Consider the following 15,450-nt stretch of genomic DNA (forward strand, 5'->3'; position numbering starts at 1 on the left):
CTGATCCCTGACTGGTCCAACACCAGGCTGGGAAATAACAGTGTTGATAATTGGTGAATCTGACTGATTAGAAAGGAAGATTGAGACTTAAACTTAAACTTGAGTTTAAGTTTATACTGGGTTTAAATTTAGAGCAATAAGTGTTTTGCCATGATGGTTCTATGAATCTACAGATTTGTGAGAGACATAGAGAAGTAGAGTTCAGGTAGATGGGGCTAAACTTTACCATCAGCCTGCTCCTGGGAAACTGCGCTATCATCTGCAAAACACCTTGTGCCTGAAATGTTACCATAGTCAAATATCGGCCCTTCCAGCAATGTCACAATATCCAACCGATTGATCTTAGTCAGGATTGCAGTTAAGGCATCCGCTAAAAGGAGAAAAGGAAATATTTTCATGGTTAAACATATCAGCTGAACAATAAATTATGCCTTTAAATAATATGCAAAGTGATTTCTCATTTAGTGGCTGAGAAAATTATTTGGATGAAGAAGTCTCTGTCCCTGCCCACACCTTACCCCACCCGTCTCCCTTCCATATAACCCTCATTCAAAAAATATATAGTCCATAGCCATACTTACTTGTAGCGTTTTTACCATCTCGGCTAACCCATTTCTTTAATAGCATGAAACTCTGAGCTGTCAATGAGTTGGGGTTTTCCACACGGATGTGATTTATCTCATCAACCGAAAATTCCATTTCCCTGGCCAGCTCTGCAACACATTAAAAATAGATTAACAACTCCTCTGTCTATAGCACTCCCCCGTACACATGTGCGCAGTACTGCAGTGACTGCAGATGGCACACCCTACTGATCACAGCAGCACCGACGCTTTGAGAAACAACAACAAAGGCAAAGTCATACATGCACAAAAATGTTAATAAAACAATTGTATTTAGTCCTAAAAATGTGATATACATTACTTTAATAAATTACTTTACAAACATTATTAAAGATATATAAACAAGTCGAGTATATTTGTGCTAAGGTGGTCATGTAACACTTTGTCCTCTAGGTGGTGTCGTTTCTTACCAGTCCAACTTAGACCAAGATGATCCGCCACAATAGCCATTCGCAAATCGGTTCTTTCACAGGGGCTCTGAGGGCCTGAGAGCAAAAGATGGAAAGTCGTGAAAATCTTTTAAAATCCATGTTATTCAGAGAAGTTAGAAAAATATTAAAGTAGACTACCCTATTCTGATCAAGCAAAGGTATTTAACAGAAAGATTTTGGTGTACTTTGGCCACATCCAAATTATAGGTCGGAGGACATTGACCAGAAAAGTTATAAAATATTTTGATATAACCAATTAATTTGTCAGTGGTTTTAAGATGTTAGATTTGTGAATAATGCATCCTACCAATCTAACAGGAAATGTTTAAACCTTCTGACAGTGTAATCTTACCAGACACAAATAAATCACAAGAAGACACAATTCAAACGTCTCTACAGCTACAGCAGAGGTTCGAACGTGAATCCACAGTATCAAAGGAAACTGAACATGCGGCATCTTCATTGCTGTGCTAGGACTGTGTGTCTGCGTGGGCTCACAAGATCAACAGGCTTCCTTAGCACTTTACAAGAACTAGAAACCAATTCAAATGGCCAGCAACCCACTAACACTGACATGCTACAGTAAAACTAACTTATCCATAGAAAGAGATCTAAAGAGGAGAGTTTAGAGACCAGTACACAAGCACACAAAGAGAGAGAAAATGACAAATGACAAACAGAGATGACGTCTACAGTCAGGTCACACCACAGGCACTCACAACGGCTCATGCAACTAAGATCATACAAGTGGAAAGTTTTACAAACTAGGCTCGATCTCCACGCCGGGGGCCACTTGAGGCCCAGCTCCCTGACTGCCTTCACCTCCATCAGTCCTCCTACTCCTCCTTCTCCTTCTGTCTCTGCCGGAATGCTCAACCTGTGATCTCACGTCTCTAGCAGACCTGGATGCACTGGAGGGCTGCGATGAGTCTGACAAAGATGTGTTCCTTGATGTGCTGCTTTCTTCATTTTTATCAAATGCCTGCATTTTTTTCTCTCCACTGGATAGGCAGTCCACCGGCTTTACTGCACTACTAGGTACTGAACGACCACTAGAACGTTTGCCAACCTCACGTAAAGTCTCCTGACCACATTTACTGCCTGATCTACTGACTGGACCAGTTTTTAATCTTTTGTTGGTGGTTATTGCTTTGGTTGGCTGTGCTTTAACTTTCTGTTTGGTCATTGTTGAAGGCCTACATTTTCCCACTTGTGAGGAACTAACATTTTTGACCATCATCATTGGGATTCTAGATTTAGCCTTCACATCTGGGAATGGATCTAATCGATTCTTGGCTACCAGTCTAATCTTTTGGATTGGTCTCGAAAATGTTATATTGTTTTTACAACCCAGTAGTGGATGAGGTGCTCTCACTGGTAACCTAGACTTTGGTGGCTTTATTTTAATGTCTTTGCACTGGGAGATTAAGTCATTATTCTCTATACTACCATCTCTGAAAGTACCGGTGTCCTTTCTGACTGAATCCTCATATTGGTTTATTACTTGAACTGAGCAAGGCTCAGACATTGACAGCTGTTCAGTTTGTACACTGCTTTGTACTGAGCAATGTGTTCTAGCATTTAAGGCCTCAGGATTAGCATTATTACTGCAATTTCTGGAATTATTGCAAGTTGTCTGGAGGTGTGATTGCTCTGCCCTCGATGAGTCGGTCCTTTGATCATACTTGCTTGTTCTACAGGTTTCTGATCCTATATGATGTGCAGTCTCTGATTTTTGACCTTGAGAACTATTCCAATCTACACAAACAAAATCCCTCCTCTCAACATTGGAAGTTTTGAGTCCTATCTTAAAAGAAGAACACATAGAACTGACTTCCGAATAGGGGGGAGGCTCCATGTCGTGAGATGTGTCAGAGTGGTCAGTGCAAATCTGAATGATATTGTATGATATAACAGTGTTGTTCTCCACGTTAACTTGTGCTCTCTCAACTATTTGTGGATTTGAGGTGACTACATTTGGTTTTCTCACCCCATCCCCTATCCTCCCTCCAAATGTATGCTCACCAATCTGAAAAAATTGCAGCCTCTCTTCAACAAAATCCCGCTTGCTCATGTCAATCGCACCACTGCGGGTCATCTCAAACATCTTCCCTTCGTGGAAGGGGAAAGGGTTAGGCTCGCTAGTTGGTGTGCTTTCATCAGTTGGTGTTCTTGCAGGAGTTGTGTCAGGGGTCGTTGCTGTAGACCTGTCATCTATTGCTAGTCCAAACGGCTTGGGCTCATCATCTTTAATTCTAGCGTCCACTACTTCATCTTCTCCTCCCTTGCTTGACCAAGGATCAAATCCTTTTGTTGCAACAGTTTTAAAAGGAGTATTAAACTCCTCATCTAGCTTGTAACTAAAGTACGTGTCTGACAATCCTTGATCAGATTGTTTTCCATCCTTTTCACTGTCCTTTCCATTCTTTTTGTTTGAGGGATCAGACCTAGCTTTGGTCTTATTGCAGTCCTCAGCTGGTGATTCTTCTTGAATTACTTCAAGTTTACTTTGGCAACGATCACTTGGTCTTGACAAAGTATCTGATGCCCAAATATCTTTTCTGCTCTCATTGGGAAATCCAAATGGTTTGGCAATAGGATCACTTAAGCCGTCATCCTCATCCTGAAGTTCATATCCATCCAGAGAATCAATCTCAGTGGCATCAGTGTCATGAGAGAACTCTGCAGTTGTCGCTATTGAGCAATCTGTGATGGACTGATCATTGCCGTTTTGTTCATAATCATATTCTTCTTCTTTTTCATTACCATTTGTCCCTGGTTCTTTATCATTCCCATTATTGTCATGATTTTTTGTTGGCATTTTCTTCAAATCTTCGTCCTCATCAACTTTAAAGGTATATTTCTTTACTGGAATGGGTTTAAAGACTGATTCATCATCACTTGAATCGCTTTCATTAGCTCCTGGGGGCACAGGAGATGGAGGCTGGACTCTTATTATGGGTTCAGCAAGAAGATGCTTATCATGCTCCTCTTGGAGATTTACTTCCATCATTTCAGTCTCAGCCTCTGAGGAAGGAGTCGACCCTTTTTTTTCAGGCTGTGACGAATCAGAATCCAAGGGTGGTGGAGGAGGAAACTCTATATATGCAACTCTTTTGTCTTTTGTCTCATGGCTAGTTTCATGTTTACCATTAGCTTCTTTTTCTGGTCCATATTCTTTCAAAGAAATAGCTTTGCCTTGTTCACTATCGTCTGACTCCTCTGAAACCTCAGCTATGGGGCTTGCAATACCTGGCATAAATGCATTAAATGGATCTGGGGTTCTCGAGGTAAGATCATAGCTGACCTCTTCTGAGCTTGGTGTTTCTGGAGTCATAGGACTTTTGCCAGAGCTATCGATAAAAGAGAACTGTTCTAAGGTGTCATCATCTGGACTGCCTTGAGGAGATGGGGGCTGTTTCTGTTTAACTGCATAAATTGTTCGACTTTCTGAGCTACCTATCTTTTTAAATGTTCCATTTGTTCCTCCTCCCATATCTTTGTCAGCCTGTTTTCCCACTTGGACACTTACATAGACTGGTAAAGTTTTAAGCCCTCTGAAACTTTCCCTTGTTGTAACTGTGGATATTTTTTCCACTGAACTAGTGTCACTTAGACAACTTGCTTTTCTACTTTCAACAGAAACCTCTTCAGACTTCTTTGTTGCAACTTCCTCTCTCTGTATCTCTGAACGGCCCTGAACTCTTGGTTTGGTCAAGGTAGGTATATGTGATTGGGTCTTTTCAGACAATTTACTTAATGTGTCTTGATTAACCTTCTTTGACTGATTAGTATCTGAGGAACCGGAAGATGTTCTCACAGGGATATGAGATTCTGTCTTTTTCTTAAGGGTCTTTATCTGGAAGTCATTCCTATTGATATCATCCTTAGACAAGGAAGCTGTTTTAACAGTCTCACTTTTAATGTCTTTAATATCATTAACTACACTATCCCTATCTGCAATGTATTCATCTTTTAAGTCATGACATTGCACTCTAGTAGAACTCTCTTGAGTTTTATCAAACTCTTGATCCTTATTCTTCTCAAAAAGTGAGGATCTTTTTACAACAGAGTCTGATATGGTACATTTTTCAAGTAAAGATTTTTCACATGATTGCTTTGTGACAGCAGTACTACTGCTACTGTGAGGACCTTGAGCTTTACTACTCTGAGGGGCAACTTTACTTTTATCAGTTTCTGTTAGTTTTTTAGTAGGTGAGTGTCCTTCATCTGTGGAATCAGCCTTTGAAGGCTTTGAACCAGTGAAAAACTGATATACTGGTAATTTACTTTCTGGCAGTTTTTTAACTGGTTGTTTTGATTGTGTCACAGGGATATCCTTATCCTGTTTCTGTGCTTCTGTTTCAAACTTTTGTCGAACAGAACTCACTTTAGAAGTCTTAACTGGGACTGGGGGACCTGTCTTTGCCTGCTGAGGGACTTTCTGCTGTTTTGGCTTGTCCTCACTGAACTGTGACAACAGATGTCTCTCAGGACTGTTTGGCAGACTTGCACTTTTTCTTTCGTTTGTACTGCCAAACATCTTCTGCCTGCCTTTGTCCCATTCCTCACTTGCACTCTTTTGATTTTTCTCAGGGCTGCTGCACATTGAGCTTGGCCCTGACCGGGTCTCCTGTGAAAGTCTTGTTGGTTTCTTTTTCTCAGGGGACAGGAGCTCATCGTTTAACTTTTCAGTTTTGTCTCTAAAAAACTGTGAGACCTCACTCAGTTTTTCCTCTGCTTCTTTAATGGTCCGATCTACTCTATCTTCATAAATGAGTTTCTCTCTATTCCTGTCCTGCTTATCTTGTGTGAATCGCATCCAGACTGCATGTTTAGGGCTACCAGGTTCAGTTGTGTAATGTAATACTGTAACGTTGTCATATTGTTCATCTTGTGGGGGATATTTACCTGATTTGTCTGATGCATCTCTTGCTGACCTTAATTTGGACTCCTTCCTTGGGCCAGCTACCTTTTCTCCACATATGCCTTCTGCCCTTTGTACCTCAGTGGCTATGCTATGTGACTGGTCTGCCACTGAGTCCTCAGTATCAGAATGTGATATGTCTAATTTTTCTGAGAGCAACATTTTCTCAGCAAACCTGTATGACTCCCCTCTCAAATCGGACAACTCGTCATCATGATATTCGATTGAATGCTGGCTTAGAAGCTTTAAAGCTTTATATGACTCATCAGCAATGAGCTGAGCTGAACTGGGACGGCTCTCTTCCTCTTGAAATACAGGTGTATTGACTCTGGATGTGTCTAAGAAGAACGGCAGTGATTCCTCAGCAGCAAGTTCCTCCTCATCTTGAAGAGTCTCATAATCACCTTCAATTCTTTCAACGAGCTCCTTGATACCTCGATCACCCTTGCATATAAACTCTGGATGCTTTTTAGTCTCTCTGATTATAACTTCAGTTGGGTCAGTTGTATTGCCCTTTTCTATGTGCACCTCAATTATTCTCTCAACTTTGGGCTTTTTGTCTTTTTCAAGGAACCTTGGGGACAATTCATCTCCTTTAATGGTGTCTTGGCCAGCTTTGTGCTCAAATAAACCTGCAAACTCTTTGGAAGGATCTCTTCCAGACTGAAAAGCTTTCATTATGTCTCGGACTGACATTGTTTCCTCAATCCTGTCAGAGCCAGCATCTTTCAGTTGAGGTTTATGGTAGACCATTCGAGTTGTAGTAGTAATATGAGTTTCTTCTTTGACACAAGCCAGCTCCTCAGAGTTGACTTTCATCTGCAAGGCCTTTACCTTATCTTTGATTGTGCTAACTGACGGCTCAAGCTCAACGGGAGGCTTCAAAGCTGTTGCCTCATCCATTAGTGGCTCACAGAGCTCCTCCGGATGTTCATAGCTTCTGATAACATGAACAACCTCAGTTCTGGTTTCTGTTATGACAGGGGGAATAGGCACATCTGTGAAGGGGGGTTTGGGCCCTGTGCTCTCTGCACTTTGAGGAGCTGATGGGGTCTTTTCACTTCTGGTTTCAAAACCACTATCTGAAAGGGGGCTCTTATCTTGTTCATGGGAAAAGTCATCTGGAGATTCCAGGATAGCATCTGTGCCACTATAGGAATCTGCTAATTTACTCAAGTCTTTCTCTGAGGGAGAGGTCCGCATACCTGTGGGTGGCATTTTGAGCTTGTGCTCTGGTTTCATGGTGCGCTTCTGTTTCTCCTCCCCTTCCTTCTTTATTTCATCATATCTGCTCTTTACATCAGCTATTTTTGAGAGGGAACTAGCACCAAGATCATTAATTAAGTAATCAACCACTTTAGCTAAATTGAGATCTTTGTCTGGCACCGACTGCGGCCCAACAGAAAGGGTTGGTTCAAATGTTGGCAGGGAACGCGGGGCACTCTGCCGTGCCTCCTCAATTTCATCTTTAGAGAAATCTTCCCATTCATCCTCTGAGGCCCCCTCTTTACTTGAGCTTTTAGCCTCACTCAGGACATCTTTTGTGAGAATTTCACTAACTTTGACAAGGTCCTCTTTAACTTTCTCAACCAAACTGAAAGGCTCTTCATCCTCCATCTTGGACTCTTTCGAAACATGCGAGTGGAAGCTCTTGGCTGCAGCTGAGGAGTCTGTTTGTAAGATTGCAGTCATTCTTATCAGATCTTCCTTCATATCTGCCACATCCTTAAGAATCTCTTGACTGGATGTCAATGTTGGTGCGGCAGCTGCTTTAAGGACTGTTGGGGAAATGAAAAGCGAGGGCTTTGAGGGTTTCATCCGCGATGTAGAGGGCTGTGCTTGAGTGTGTGTCTGAGGTGTGATTGTTATTTTGTCAGGGAGTGTCTTTCCCTGGGGTTCAGAAAGCACATTGACCACGGAGAATACTGGAACAGACATGGAAATGGATGATATTGACGTTGTGTTGGTGGTGGTGGCGGCTGAAGATCTAAGGGAATCGTAAACAGAACTTGATAAGTTTGATCTTAAAGGTGAAGATACAGATTTTAACACACTATAGTTTGACATAGAGCCAGCGTAAAATGTTTTCTCAGCCTCACTGAAGGCTGCACCAACACTAGCCGTAGCTGCTTGCGTTGTAGCTTGTATCCTTTCTTGTAAGCTGTAAGCCCCTCCTGAAAACAGACGGGAAGATGCAGAGGATGATGAGGGGTACTTTATCGGTGAAATGGATCCGTTTAACAGAACTGTTTCAGTACTGGCAATTGTAGACTTAGTTGAAGAAAGCGATGACATAATTGTCCCCCTAGCTGCATCTGCGGTGGTTTTAATAGAGGACAAGCTTGTTATGTTTCGAATAGGAGAGGACACTGCTATACTTGTGGGGGCCAGGGGGGATTTAAAGGATAAAGACGTGTATGTATTTGTGGTCGACTTTATAGAATCAGACCAGGTGGATCCAGGTGAAGAAATCAAGTTAGCTCGTGAGGACAATGAAGCAGCAAGCCCCTTAATGGACACAGGATCTGTGCCAGTTTTACCCGGTGAAGACAGGAGACTAGAGGAAATCGGAACTTGGTTTTGGGGGTGTTGAACCACAGTCTTAATGGGAGATGACATAGATCTGTATGTTCTAATGGGTGATGCTACATCGTTAACTGATTTGGCAGGAGAAGCGTTTGAAATTCCTAGGGTAGACTTGATTGGAGAAGCAGAGGAAAGGGACCACACAGACTTTAGTGGCGAAGCAGATGGCGTGTTGGAAGGTGAACTGGAGAGGGAACCCAGTCCACATTTTGTTTGCCCAGGGACGGTAATAGGAGCAGTCGACCATGCCTGGTAAGATCTTGTTGAAAAGACAGGTTTGTGAGTGTAACCAGCAGGCAGTGTTCTTGTTGTACTTCGTTCAACTGTTTCTTTAAACAGACAAATGAAAATCCAACATAAATCAACAAAAAATGGTGGAAAAACAGAGAGACCAGAAGGAAAAAATTGGTCAGTGGCGTTCGTCTTATAAGGAGGTAGAACAGCAGTTTATGACGTGAAATGGAACTGAAGGTGAGTGTGTAGCCAAAATAAAGACGATCCACAGAGATTCATGGCCCACAAAGGGTTTACAAAACAAAACTGAAAGCCAACAAAGCACGCACACATAGAAGGATGACATAAATGATGAACTACAAAACTTAAAATGGCAAGACAAATGCACAGGACCAGAGTAAAACAATTTCACTTTTGACTTTTGATGTGCTAAATTCTCCTGTAACTGACTACCCTCATTTGCTACAGTGCCTTTTATCTGTTTGGTAAAAAAAAAAAAAAAAAAGATCCTTCCCCAATTTTGACAAAACCAGAAGGTTCCAAAACAAAAAGCATCCTTGTTCCTTTGCTATAGCAAAACATACTATGACAAATGCAGGCTAACAATGACTACAATTTAAAGTTCATAATAACGCGCACATCATGCAGATCTGAGTAACCTTAGTGACAGGCAATTCAGTGCAAGTTGTGAAAGCCCCCCAGAGAGTCTAACTGTGAGTCTTCATGCATTTCGGTCAAAAATGCATAAAATTATTCTGCACAATCACAAAGCCAAAAGGAGCAAGACTGGTTGTAAACAGGAATAAAAAAAATAAAAATAAAGATTTTTACTTTGATGCCATATTGCATACAGTTTGCATTAATAAGTCACTCAAAGTAAAATGTTATGAATGTTTCAAAATATTATTCTTGCTAGTGGGGGTAAAAATTAACAAATAGATTAAACAATATCTCACAAGCACAGGGCAAGCACGGCACACCAACTGAAATACCAAATTTTACATGCAAACTGAACTTAAAAAAAACAAACAAGAAACAAGCATGTGAACGGTTCATGTATGGTAATAATGTGCTGATAAAACATTTATGCTTTTGCCAGTTAATATATCATAGATGGTCACAGTAAGTTACATGTTAGCTTTAATCACTCCCAAGAATTTGGTTCTCAAAATAAATTCATATATTAGGAAAATCATCACACTCACTCGTTCCAGGCTCGGCCAGATAGCTGTAGCGCTTACGTAAGGCTATTGATGCAAACGTATGACGTCGTTCTGGCTTTTCAGTCTGTAACAACAACAACAAGAATCCTATCAGTTCTCCCATTTTCAACCCTGTTTAAAGTTTGACTAACTCTCGTATTGTTCTTTCCTTCTGAAAATAAAAACTGTTGGACTGTGAACTGATTTGGTCAGTTTTTATACTTGTACTTTATATTTCTATACTTTATAAATTGGGTTTTAAAATTTCAAAGGAAATCAAAGCTACATTGATGTCCCTTGATTAATTCTTAAGGCCATGAAACAAAATGGATAGCTACGATCGACTAGGTCAATGAGATTATGGGCGACGATGACCACCAATTTGTTGCACAATATAAACATATTTTTTCTCCTTTAATCAAATTTGATATGTGATCCAATTAAGTCTTGACAGTCTATGCAACAATACTATACTTGGTGCATGGATGAGTAAAAAATCAGCTTGCAGAAAGTTGCAGCAGCATGCAGTATGTGTACTGTATGTGTACCCATGTTAAAGCCGCCTTAAACAAGCAAATAACCCAGAGCTAAAGCAACTAGCACACTACATGGAAATGAGGGGACAGCACTATTACCTCTTCTTCGGGATCTGAATCCACATCCTTTCGGTTCCCGAGATGCATTGCAGAAACAGAGGGAATAACGTAATGAAGAGCAGGGGGGAAAGAAACATCAGGATGTGAAAAAAGGCGATTGAGAGCACACCAAGTAAAAGTAACCGCAAAGCCACAGTGAAGAAACATAAAGGGGTAAAAATAAACAATAATACAAAAAAGCACAGAGCCACAACCACAGAAGCTGTTGAAATAAGCACAAGCCTGTGCACCTTCAGCCAAAGCAGGATCCAAATCAAAAGTGTGATTTGGGTCAGCCACAACAACAACTTGATAGAAGCTTGAAACAGATAAAAGACACACTCAGGCAGTTTGAGCCAAGTTTAACCCTAAACAACTAGGAACACTGCTCTGTCTTTCCTGAGTATGAAGATGGCATGATATGACGCAGATGATTACAGTTTAGCCTTACCTTCTTGAGTCCAGGCAGTGTGATGTTTAAATTACAGATAGCTGCCTGAGTGAGACCCTTGGAAGTTTTGGCCTCTCTGAGGAAGGACAAGCGGCCGCACGGCTCTTGGCTGCTGTCTCTGACCTGCACAAGACAAACAGATGTTACTGCTAACAAATTAGTCTTTCGATCTAACTTGCCCAGAATTTGCTGGATTAAGGCATGTAAAAGGTAATAGAGTTGGATGACATCTGATTAAAATAAATATACCGTTTCAGCTGGGAAATACAAAACAAGCTAAAGTGAAAAGTTACAAACAGCTACATTTTTCCCGTTACCTTGTGATATCTCAGGGTCTAACAGAAAATGTTTATTTTTAACCCAAAAATGTAAGCAAAATGTTTTTTTATATATTTGTATGTGTATGTATGTTTGTTTGTATGTGTATATGCATGTATATAATATTATATAATATTATATATATATATACACTTCTCACAACGAGTGTTCTAGCATTTATTGGGTGAGAATGTAGTCAAATATGCGATTTATATATACACATAGCACATATTTGACTATTTTTTTAGATGTTTTCCAGGCCGTCAGTTGCCGTTTAGCACTCATGTACCCAACGAAACAGCTTTATCTCGGCCAGACCTTTGAGAATTTGCCACTGGCTCTTATGTACATAGTTTAAGCATGAGGTATAACATTAATTTTGGGTATATCAAGTGTGAAATCTTTAGTCTTATTAATCTATTACTTGTTCCAGAGCAAATCGATTTGGCAAAGGGCAAGGTTAAACTTCATAACTTTATAATTTTATTTAACTGATATTGTGAACAAGCACTGCTTTTTTACTTGTGACTGAAACTGTTTGCATTTTTTTTACAATTGTACAAATTTCTTATATTTTTATAATGGCCAATATTACCTAATAAAGAATTATTTCTCAATAAATGATTTTTTATATAAATAACATGCCATATTTGTTATTGAGAAAGGGTCCGTTAGTGATTGTGATTTCAATTTCAGTGAATGTTGCCTACATCATTACACCATTAGATGGCAGCAAAGACTGTCTTTATGGGTGAGTACGGAGCTTTTACACACTTTTGCTGTCAAACTGTGTTAAAAATGCAATATCACACTCGATTGCCTACGGCCAAATCACAGCCGTGCTGATATTGAGAGATATCGAACGGCTACTTGTATGATATATCATACATAATTGATTAGGTTTTTTAATCTGAAACCCCAAAAGTCATATACAAATTTGTGGATAGAAACATATCTTAACGTAGCACACTCATGATATTATTTAAATGACAAATTAATAAATTACTTTCATGGTGCATTTTGAAGTTCTGAATACAATTTATGCTTATTTTTTATTTTTATTTTTTAAGTGCAGGCAGGGTGCATTACTAATGTGCTTAACTGTCATGAAATAATGTCAAAATCCAAGAGGAGATGGAAATTCTGAGTGAAATTGTGAACTACCTTGACACAGAACGGGAGTCTATTTTCTTTGAAAGCATAGAAGGTAAAAACCAGCTGCTGTCCAGCTTTGGTCAGAGGGGCCAAATTGCCATAGCAGTCCACGTAGATGGGTTTCCCTTCCAGCACCTTTAAAATAGCAGGTCATGTCAGTGCAACAACAACATTTTTTAAACTGTCAGACACAATTCTACAAAAATCATGATACATAAATATCATAAATATCAATAAATCACATGGAAGTTGTATTCAGTACATCAAAATCATATGATAATAGCAAAACAAAAACAACAACAACAAAACAAAACAGATAATGTACCTCAATGTCTTTGCTTCGGGCCACCTCCTCAAAGTTCTCTTGTTGTTCGAGAGTTTTGTCCACTTTATCGTCTGTCATACAGAAGCACCGCAGGCTGGACTCCACAGGGTCATTCATTTTAGCAAACACTACAAACTTGGCCATGTAGGGCACACAGATGAGCTCCCTGTAGAGCTGGGTGGCCAAACCCACAGTCTCTGGGATCTGATGGCAGTCTGCAAGCCAGAACCTGGACACAAATTTAACAATCCCAAAGTTGAAAAGGTTAGATTTTGATAACGCACCTTCTTATTCTTTAGAATTAGAGCAGAGGTAATGAAAAAAGATCATAACAGGATTTTATGAGAGAGAAGCTCAATATTCTTGTACCTGGCAGACACATTTGTGGTGAAGGACACACAGTCATTGATAAATGTGAGAGGTGTAGTGCCAGTGATGTCCTCCCACTGAGCCGGCGATGTACCACCTGTCACGAGATGCATTATTAAATGGATTCTTAAGGATTAAAAGTTTTCTTGCCAATCTAAATAAGAGCCTCCTTAATAAGATGAATACTAAAAAAGAGGAGTTATGAGGCTGGAATACACTTGCTGACTTTGCAAATGGTTACAGATTAAAACAGATTAGGTATCATACACTAAACGGCTGTCGATTGCACACTACCAGACATTCAAGTTGCTCAAAGCACAACACACTCACACAGAAACACACGTCTCATTATAGGAGATGACACATGATAAAGGAAAACAATAAGAATGGAGCCCATTTATGAATTTTGCAAACACAACTAGTTAAAGGTCAAATAGGAGCTTGATAAATGTTTAAAATTATTCGATATTTCATTATAGATTGTTATTGATGGCTATAAATCAGTCCTACCAGTTATACTGCAGAGCAGGCGCAAGCTTGGTGTGGTGTCTCCTTTGTAGCCATTCACCACTCCCTCTCCAGAGACTGGAGGCACAGGTATGGTCATGGTAATGGGCTTATGGAACTTCCTCCTGCGAGGCTCCACTGTCACTATCGGGCTGAAGGTGGCACGATTACCTATGATCTTCTTCACAGCTTCATCTGGGACAGGTTGGGCCTGTTAGGAGAAAGCAATAACATCCAAGCTAAACAGGGGTTTTGCAGAAATGTCATGGAAGAACCATTTTTGGTTACTCAAAGAGTTTTTTTTACTAAAGTAAAAAAAAAAAAAATTGTGTGTGAAGAACATTTTAAAAATCTAAAGAATCTTTTCAACTACAAACCCGATTCCAAAAAAGTCGGGACACTGTACAAATTGTAAATAAAAAGGAATGCAATAATTTACAAATCTCATGAACAAATGTTGAAAGTGACATTTTGAAATTTCATGACAATATTTTTGGATTTCATGAGAGCTACACATTCCGAAATAAGTTGGGACAGGAACCAATAAGAGGCCAGAAAAGTTAAATGTACAAATAAGGAACAGCATGAGGACCAATTTGCAACTTATTAGGTCAATTGGCAACATGATTGGGTATAAAAAGAGCCTCTCAGAGTGGCAGTGTCTCTCAGAAACAAGATGGGCAGAGGATCACCAAAACCCCCAATGCTGCACAGAAAAATAGTGGAGCATTATCAGAAAGAAGTTTCTCAGAGAAAAATTTCAAAGAGTCTGAAGTTATCATCATCTACAGTGCATAATATCATTCAAAGATTCAGAGAATCTGGAACAATCTCTGCGTAAGGGTCAAGGCCAGAAAACCATCCTGGATCTTTGTGCCCTTAGACGGCACTGCATCACATACAAGATTGCTACTGTAATGGAAATCACAACATGGGCTCAGGAATACTTCCAGAAAACATTGTCGGTGAACACAATCCACCGTGCCATTCGCCGTTGCCGGCTAAAACTCTATAGGTCAAAAAAGAAGCCATATCTAAACATGATCTAGAGCGCAGGCGTTTTCTCTGGGCCAAGGCTCATTTAAAATGGACTGTGGCAAAGTGGAAAACTGATCTGTGGTCAGACAAATAAAAATTTGAAATCTGGGATGCCATGTCACCCGGACTAAAGAGGATAGGAACACACCCAAGTTGTTATCAGCGCTTAGTTCAGAAGCCTGCATCTCTAGAATGGGGTTGTATGAGTGTGTGGCATGGGCAGCTTACACATCTGGAAAGGCACCATCAATGCTGAAAGGTATATGCACCATATGCTCCCATCCAGACATCGTCTCTTTCAGGAAAGACCTTGCATTTTCCCACATGACAATGTCAGACCACATACCGCATCAATTGCAAAATCATGGCTGCATAGAAGAAGGATCCAGGTACTGAAATGGCCAGCCTGCAGTCCAGATCTTTCACCCATAGAAAACATTTGGCGCATCATAAAAAGGAAGATGCGACAAAGAAGACCTAAGACAGTCGAGCAACTAGAAGCCTGTATTAGACAAGAATGGAACAACATTCCTATTCCTAAACTTGAGCAACTTGTCTCCTCAGTCCCCAGATGTTTGCAGACTGTTATAAAAAGAAGAGGGGATGCCATGTGGTAGTAAACATGGCCTTGTCCCAAATATTTTGAGAT

General features: G+C 40.2%; 1 protein-coding gene across 1 annotated transcript in view; it reads right to left on the reverse strand.

Moving 5' to 3' along the window:
* ank3b (ankyrin 3b) overlaps positions 1–15,450 on the reverse strand; it is a 160,738-nt gene that overhangs the window by 12,290 nt on the left and 132,998 nt on the right. Inside the window, exons 33-43 of the mRNA XM_067429868.1 lie at positions 13,767–13,974; positions 13,257–13,353; positions 12,888–13,116; positions 12,572–12,697; positions 11,090–11,212; positions 10,639–10,665; positions 10,007–10,088; positions 3,080–8,896; positions 1,034–1,108; positions 582–713; positions 227–370 (exon numbers count right to left, since the gene is read on the reverse strand). Coding sequence (XP_067285969.1) covers positions 227–370; positions 582–713; positions 1,034–1,108; positions 3,080–8,896; positions 10,007–10,088; positions 10,639–10,665; positions 11,090–11,212; positions 12,572–12,697; positions 12,888–13,116; positions 13,257–13,353; positions 13,767–13,974 — 7,060 coding nt within the window. The remainder of the gene's footprint in view (positions 1–226; positions 371–581; positions 714–1,033; positions 1,109–3,079; positions 8,897–10,006; positions 10,089–10,638; positions 10,666–11,089; positions 11,213–12,571; positions 12,698–12,887; positions 13,117–13,256; positions 13,354–13,766; positions 13,975–15,450) is intronic.

The sequence above is a fragment of the Pseudorasbora parva genome, chromosome 21 (assembly GCF_024679245.1).
Source record: "Pseudorasbora parva isolate DD20220531a chromosome 21, ASM2467924v1, whole genome shotgun sequence".
NCBI lineage: Eukaryota > Metazoa > Chordata > Actinopteri > Cypriniformes > Gobionidae > Pseudorasbora > Pseudorasbora parva.